Source organism: Drosophila guanche, unplaced genomic scaffold, assembly GCF_900245975.1.
Source record: "Drosophila guanche unplaced genomic scaffold, DGUA_6, whole genome shotgun sequence".
NCBI lineage: Eukaryota > Metazoa > Arthropoda > Insecta > Diptera > Drosophilidae > Drosophila > Drosophila guanche.
Genome location: NW_022995774.1, coordinates 228,112 through 236,232, shown reverse-complemented (window position 1 = coordinate 236,232; position 8,121 = coordinate 228,112). Strand labels below are relative to the sequence as shown.

The window sequence follows — 8,121 nt, the reverse complement described above, 5'->3', positions numbered from 1 at the left end:
CATTTCGTAGGGAATGGCCATATCTATCAGATCACCAAATTTGGATCCGATTGGATCATTATTGTAGCCACAATAAAGAAATTAATTTGAAGTGGCTAAACCAACCCTGTCCCGCAGCTTTTGTTGTTTTTTCGCATTCTCTCATTCACACTCTGCTTCTGCTTCACTTGGCCCCTGCCTATGCCGTCCCCCTGCCACTGCCTCTGCCGACTATTAACCCACCCCGTCCCACAGCTTATATTTGCTTATTTTTTTGTGTGCGGGCGCTGCCTCTGCCTCTGCCGCGAGTCTGCAGTGTGTGGGTCTAGGAAAAGGCGAACGAAGCGTGTTGGTGTGAGAAGTGCTGTAGATGTAGATGACAGATGAAGAAAAAATGTTAAATTTTGACAAAACACCGCTAAGGTGCAGAGGTAGTACTAAGCGTCTCACACGTCCCTTCTCGTTTTTTTCACTTTTCGCAAACGCTTATATTTCGTTGAATTTGTACATAAAACGTGTACGAAAGTCGGCAATAAAAAACATTACTTCATAGAGATAAAAAAAACACAAACACGGTGGATGTTATGTCGGAATGGATGTGGTTCATAAGCAGATATTGGATGCTTAATCGAACAGGCCCAATCCCATGTCGTCGTCGGACACATCGGACTCTTCCTCCTTCTTCTTCTCCTCCTTCTTGGCTTCGGCGGCTGGTGCATCAGCGGCAGCGGGGGCAGCAGCACCACCAGCTAGGGCAGCACCAACTCCGGAGCCGATATTGGTGATCAGATCCCTCACGTTGACGCCCTCCAGAGCCTTAGCGAAGAGACCGGGCCAGTAGGGCTGGACCTCAACGTTGGCGGCCTTCAGGATGGTAGAGATTTTCTCACCCGTCACGGCAACAACGTCATCAATAAGGGAAGCGTAAACGCAGGCGATAACAGATGAAGAAAAAATTTTAAATTTGACAAAACATTGCTAAGGTGCAGAGGTAGTACTGAGTGCCGGGTATAAAAGTTTTTACGCATAAGAAGCCTCTCACACGTCCGTCCCTTCTCGTTTTTTGTTGTACAATTTTTTTGTGTAGTAATAAATGTGATAAATTATATTAATGCTAATGCAATTAGCATACCAACCCCATAAAGTATATATATTCATGAACAGCATCAATAGCAGAGTCGATTGAGCCATGTCTGTCTGTCTGTCCGTCTGTTCGTTCCTCCGTCCGTCTTGTTGAGCGCCTGGATCTCAGAGACCATACAAGCTAGAGCCACCAAATTTTGCATCTAGACTTCTGTATGCTCACACTGTTACAAGTGTATTTCAGAAATTAGCCATGCCCCCTTCCGCCCCCGCAAAAGGGCAAAAACCTCCCAACTCTACAATGTTGAAGATAAAAGAAAACTAAAAACGCCATTCTGTAGGGATTGACCATATCTATCAGATAAGATCAAATTGGGATCCGATTGGATCATTATTATAGCCACAATGAAGAAATTAATTTGCAGCTTTTGTTGTTATTTTTACATTCTCTTACTCACACTCTGCTTCTGCTTCACTCGGACTCTGCCTCTGCCCTCCCCCTGCCTTTGCCTCTGCCGACTTTAACCCACCCCGTCCCGCAGCTTATATTTGTTTTTTTTTTTAGTGTGCGGGCGCTGCCTCTGCCTTTTGCCGCGAATCTGCAGTGTGTGTGTCTAGGAAAGGCGGCGAGCTAAAGGAGCGTGTTGGTGAGAGAAGTGTAGATGTAGATGACACATGAAGAAAATATGTAAAATTTGACAAAACACCGCTAAGGTGCAGATGTAGTACTAAGTGCCGGGTATAAAAGTTGTGACGCGTAAGAAGCGTCTCACACGTCCCTTTTCGTTTTGATTTAAATAATTCGTTTATTCCCTTCCCCTCCCTAGCGGGATTTTAATTACTCCGCGTAAGCAACGCTTTGGCGCTGTTTTAAGTGGCCGCCGTCTGCCTGGTACTGTGCGCCGTCTTCCCTCTCGCTTGCTTTCTTAGCGGCGGCAAAAGCTCCGGCGAAACTCTCTGTCGCTCCAGCTGACAAATTCAAATGGCCGAGCCTCCTCTATGGCTTGCTTATGTGCCGGTTTTTTTGTGGCCCCAGCTGGTACTTATAGCGGGCGAGTCTCCTCTAATGCTTATCTAGTCGTACATATGCATAAAGGCGGGCAAAAGTTCAGTATTAGTATCGCCTTTTCTTATTGTTTTTCCCCCCGCGTCCCTTACCTAATCGATGCCTTGCGGCTCTCGCAGGCTAGTTGGTCTAGCAGCTCGATGGTGGTCTAACTTGGCGGTGTAAATTTAACTTAAACTGCACTTAAACACTTGGAAAAAAACTTTCTTGGCCTCTGAAACTCTTTTAGTTGATAGGGATACAGATCTAGGTCTATTCGAAATTTGCTTTCGAACTCGCTCTCCTTTTGATGAACTTGTCTCTGCATTCTCTGCTCTCCATATCATTTCTAATTCTCTTCCTCCGCTAATTTCTAAAGAGAACTATGCCCGTATTTATACTCCTGGCAGTGCCTATTTTGCGGCGGATCCGAAAAACAAAAGCAGCTACACGACTCACCGTACATAATATTCCGATGGTCGATACAAAGTCTTTACAAGAGTAAATTTCCATTTTTATATGATCGCCTGAACCGTCTAAACGAAAAATTCTCGGCCAATAGACTCGACAAATTTAGTGCCGCGGAAATCGATGTGAAGCTCGATATGCTTACTGAAATCCGCGAGAAATTTAAATAGATCCCACAATGAGCTGGAATTGCTCGAGTAAGAATAGATTGGAAGTGAGCTGCGCGAAACCTTCTATACGCTATTGATTTCAGTGAAGGCTGAGCTGCTGGCTGCTCTCTAGCCTGGCTACTTGCGCGTATCTGCTCATTCGACCACAGTTCCAAACCATTCTGGAAATCACACCCTCATCATGGCTCACAAACAGAGGCTTCCTGGTTTAAAGCTCCCTAGCTTTTCTGGTGGCTACGTTGAATATGCGGACTTCGTTGCCATGTTCAACTAGGTCATCGAAGCGGATGCCGATCTCAGTGACATCGATAANCTGGCTAGAAAAGGTATAGCACTAACAGCCAAAGACGAGCGAGAAGCCTTAGCAAACCTGAAAAAAGATCTCAAGACGTCTTTAGAATATGGGCTAGAGCTGAATTTTAAAAAGTCACATTTTTTACAAACACGAATCCAGTTTCTTGGCCATATTATCGAGAACAAGAAGCTATAGCCGACACCATTGAAGATTGAAACCGTTTCGAAGTTCAAGACGCCGCAGACCCTGAAACAGCTTCTGAGTTTTTTGGGTCTTGCAGGATACTTTAGAAAGTTTATCTACAATTACGCGGTGATAGCCAAACCATTGACTGACCTAACGAAGAACAATGCAAAGTTTGTAATTTCGAACTCGCTCTCCTTTTGATGAACTTGTCTCTGCATTCTCTGCTCTCCATATCATTGCTAATTCTCTTCCTCCGCTAATTTCTAAAGAGAACTATGCCCGTATTTATACTCCTGGCAGTGCCTATTTTGCGGCGGATCCGAAAAACAAAAGCAGCTACACGACTCACCGTACATAATATTCCGATGGTCGATACAAAGTCTTTACAAGAGTAAATTTCCATTTTTATATGATCGCCTGAACCGTCTAAACGAAAAATTCTCGGCCAATAGACTCGACAAATTTAGTGCCGCGGAAATCGATGTGAAGCTCGATATGCTTACTGAAATCCGCGAGAAATTTAAATAGATCCCACAATGAGCTGGAATTGCTCGAGTAAGAATAGATTGGAAGTGAGCTGCGCGAAACCTTCTATACGCTATTGATTTCAGTGAAGGCTGAGCTGCTGGCTGCTCTCTAGCCTGGCTACTTGCGCGTATCTGCTCATTCGACCACAGTTCCAAACCATTCTGGAAATCACACCCTCATCATGGCTCACAAACAGAGGCTTCCTGGTTTAAAGCTCCCTAGCTTTTCTGGTGGCTACGTTGAATATGCGGACTTCGTTGCCATGTTCAACTAGGTCATCGAAGCGGATGCCGATCTCAGTGACATCGATAAGTTACAGCATCTTCGCTCCTCTCGGATGTGACTTTGGATTCGGTTCGATCGTTGGAGCTTTCCAGTGACAATTATAACAGGCGTCTTGTTTCCAGGCACACATCAAGGAGATTCTTAGGCTCAATAAGGTAGATTCGCCTTTTGCTAAAAGGCTACGAGAGTTTTCGGAAGCAATCAACCTGCATACGCGTGCCCTGCACTCAACCAACTGGGAGGAGACTTCTACGATTTCCTGCAGAAACGATGCCAGAAAATGGAGAACGTGCAATACGCTATATGACACCCACTGGTAGCGCTCAGGTGGGTAAAAGCCATACCTTTGTTGCCTCTAATAGGGCCACGGAATATACACAAATCACAAATCTGTCGCCTTTCCTTCGCCACAAGGAAGTGAAGAAGCATTAACTGCATTAAATCGGGGCATCGGACACATGCATGCACAGGTGGCCAATGTAGAGTAAGGCTCCCCAGCTGTATCTAATCCAGAACGACCACTACAATTAGGAGTTATTCCGACTGTTCAGAATTCTGCACGGAGTGCGCCGTCCCATGCATCTACCTCTCTTGCTGCAAAGGTCTTCACTCTAATGTTGTGCTTCTGGCTTTTTAGTTCCTTTTCGTGCCATCCTCGATTTCGAATCACAATGGCATCTCGTCACATCCAGGTTCGCCCAGCAGCTGCAACTTAGGAGAGCTCTATCCTCTGCTCTTGTCTCTGGGTTGGACGATACTAGCGTGTCCACAGAAGGATCCTCCGTGTGCATTTGCATGAAGTCTCGCACTTCGGAGTATTCGACCAAACTTATTGCTCTTATCGCCCCCACAATCACCGATTGCCAGCCGAGGTTGGCAGTTAATGCAGCCGATTGAAACATTCCCACCAACATTCAGCTTGCCGATCATGCATTTTTCCATCCCAAGCGGGTAAATCTCTTCATCGGTTCGAGCATATTCTACGATCTTCTCTGCGTAGGGCAAATCAAGTTCACCGATCAATTGGCTCTTCTACAGAAGACAAGGATGGATCTATCAGGCGATGGAATGCCTAAGACGATGAACAAATTTGTGTATGTACATAAAAATACATACAGAAGCCACCATCTGGAGAGTATTTAGTTCGACTTCCGTTAGAGTATGTTGACCGCTTAGGAGAATCTTACACTCAGGCTTATCGACGATTTCTTAGTTTGAAACGAAAACTGAGCGTAGCCGCTGCAAGTATTTGATGCCTCATCACTGCGTCTTGAAGGAGGAAAGTACCTCAACAAAGCTCCGTGTCATTTTCGATGGCTCTGCATCTACATCAAATGGACTTTCGCTAAATGATGTGATGATGACAGGCCCTTTTATTTAGCCTGCCGTGTTTAGCATACTGATTCGCAGGAGGTACTTGAAGTAATGCCTGAGGAAGACCGAGAAGTTTCTAAGATTGCACGATGGAAGCGACATAACCAAAACTCTTGGTTTATCGTAGGACCCTGCACCGACACTGTCTGGGTTGGACACAAATTCAAAGTCCTCAAGGCGTTTGGTTCTGTCAATAATTGCGCGTTTCTACAACCCAATTAGATTGATTAATCCTGTTATTGTCAGATGCAAGATTTTCTTTATCAGCTTTGGAGAAAACAGTTGGATTGGGATGAAAGCCTCCACTCGTCGTTGTTTGCGACTTGGAAGGATTTTAGATACAGTTTGGCAAGCATATTTCGCATTTCGTTTCCTCGAGGGGCCCATCATTGTCGGATCCCTGCAGATGCTCACGGTTTGTGCGGGCAGACGTCGAGCAATGTCTTGTGCTCAAAGTCTCGCGTGGCGCCGCTTAAATCAATATCGCTTTCAAAGCTGGAATTAAGTGGAGCCCAGTTGCTTGCGAAAATCATGCTCAAGTTAAGTGAGACGGGAATCTTCACAGGCCAGTTTTTCTGCTGGTCGGTTTCGTCGACGGCGTTATCTTGGATACGTGATGATCCAGCCAAATTTCAGGTTTTCGTGGCAAATCGTGTGACATCAATATAGGATTTAACAAAAGGCATGGAATGGCTCTATGTTCCCACATCTCTAAATCCGGCCAATATTCTCTCGAAAGGCGCGCTTCCAAGAAGTCATCTCATCGAGTCAGAGCTGTGGTTTCAAAGCCCATCGTTTTTAGTCGGCTCTGAAGATCAGTGGCCTGTCTCTCCTGTTACTGAAGCGCCGATCATTGAGCTTCGGAAGAGAGTATTGCTGATCACGTCTCCTCATGCCGACCTCACGTCCGCATGCAAGTATGAAAATTCGTTCTTTGCCAAGCAGCGCACATTCGCATATGTACATACACAAATTTTTTCATCGTCTTAGGCATTCTGGGCTCACTGTCTCGGATATTGAGCAAGGAACGCATCTTCTTGTAAGGCACGTTCAACTGGCAAATTTGTGGACCGACATAAAGGAGATCAAACGCAATGTTATCAATGGGCAATAGGGTGTAATACGATCAATGCTGGAGCGATTAAGTTGGGAATTTTATATGGTGCAAAAATTATGTCTGATTTTAAGGACAAATTAAAAGACTATGAAAAAATAAGCGAGAAAATGAAAAAGAGTGAGAAGACGGGAAGAGATAAGAATATGTCGGTTGGACAACATTATACACAGACTGACAAAAAAGACGAAGTGTGTTACAACTGTGGAGAGAAGGGTCATGTGTCTAGCAGTTGCTCGAGCAAAGAGAAGCGAAGAAAGTGCTTCAAGTGCAATCTGTTTTGGCACATTTCAAAGAATTGCAAGGAGAAAAGCGAGAAGGCAAACGAAGAAAAAAAAAGCGGAATTAACATCCAAAGAAGTTTCGATTAAAAATAAGAAATGTATGGCACTATTTGACACTGGCAGTAAATTCAATATTTTACGCGAAGACTTTTACGACGAACTGTGTATGCCAAAATTAAAAAGCTGCAAACAAAATCAAGAACAACAAACAGAAATGAAAATAATTCTTAAAGACGAAACGCCAATTTTCTCGCGGCCGCGGTTTGCTATGACTGAAACACGTATCATAGAAGACCAGGTTGATGAATGGCTGCAGAATGAGGTAGTTGAAGAGTCAGAACTAGAGAGTCTAGTTCTAGAGAACTAGAGTCAGTACTAGTAAAGAAGAGTGACGGTACGCAACGTCTATGTATTGACTTCTGACGCATCAATAAAGTCATCGAAAAAGATAATTTCCCGTTGCCGTTGATAGAAGACCAGATAGATCGTTTGCAGGACGCTGTAGTATTCAGTACGATTGACTTGAAAAATGGGTTTTTCCATGTTCTTGTGGCCGAAGAGAGTAGGAAGTACACCTCATTTGTGACGCAAAGCGGACAGTACCAGTTTCGCAAGGTCCCATTTGGTTTGTCGAATTCCCCAGGAGTATTCCAAAGACATATTGGCGCAATATTTCGACCGCTGGCTAGAAAAGGTATAGCACTAACAGCCAAAGACGAGCGAGAAGCCTTAGCAAACCTGAAAAAAGATCTCAAGACGTCTTTAGAATATGGGCTAGAGCTGAATTTTAAAAAGTCACATTTTTTACAAACACGAATCCAGTTTCTTGGCCATATTATCGAGAACAAGAAGCTATAGCCGACACCATTGAAGATTGAAACCGTTTCGAAGTTCAAGACGCCGCAGACCCTGAAACAGCTTCTGAGTTTTTTGGGTCTTGCAGGATACTTTAGAAAGTTTATCTACAATTACGCGGTGATAGCCAAACCATTGACTGACCTAACGAAGAACAATGCAAAGTTTGTAATTGGCCCAGACGAAGAGAACGCTATTGGAGTGTTGAAGAAATGTTTGACATCAAACCCAGTGCTTGCCATTTACAATCAGCAGTACGAGACAGAGCTCCATACGGATGCATCTATAGATGGATTTGGAGCCGTGCTTATGCAAAAATCACCAGACGATGGGCACTTACATCCAGTGTATTACATGAGTAAGAAGACGACAGATGCACAACGAAAATACACGAGCTATGAGTTGGAAATACTTNCGCAAGGTCCCATTTGGTTTGTCGAATTCCCCAGGAGTAT

General features: G+C 44.4%; 1 protein-coding gene across 1 annotated transcript; it reads right to left on the bottom strand.

Moving 5' to 3' along the window:
* Positions 1–571: 571 nt before the first annotated feature.
* On the bottom strand, positions 572–930 carry LOC117591336 (60S acidic ribosomal protein P1-like; the record flags this gene model as incomplete). Its single annotated transcript, XM_034284561.1, has 1 exon — positions 572–930. A coding segment is annotated over one exon (327 nt), but the record flags the coding sequence as incomplete, so codon positions are not given.
* Positions 931–8,121: the final 7,191 nt, after the last annotated feature.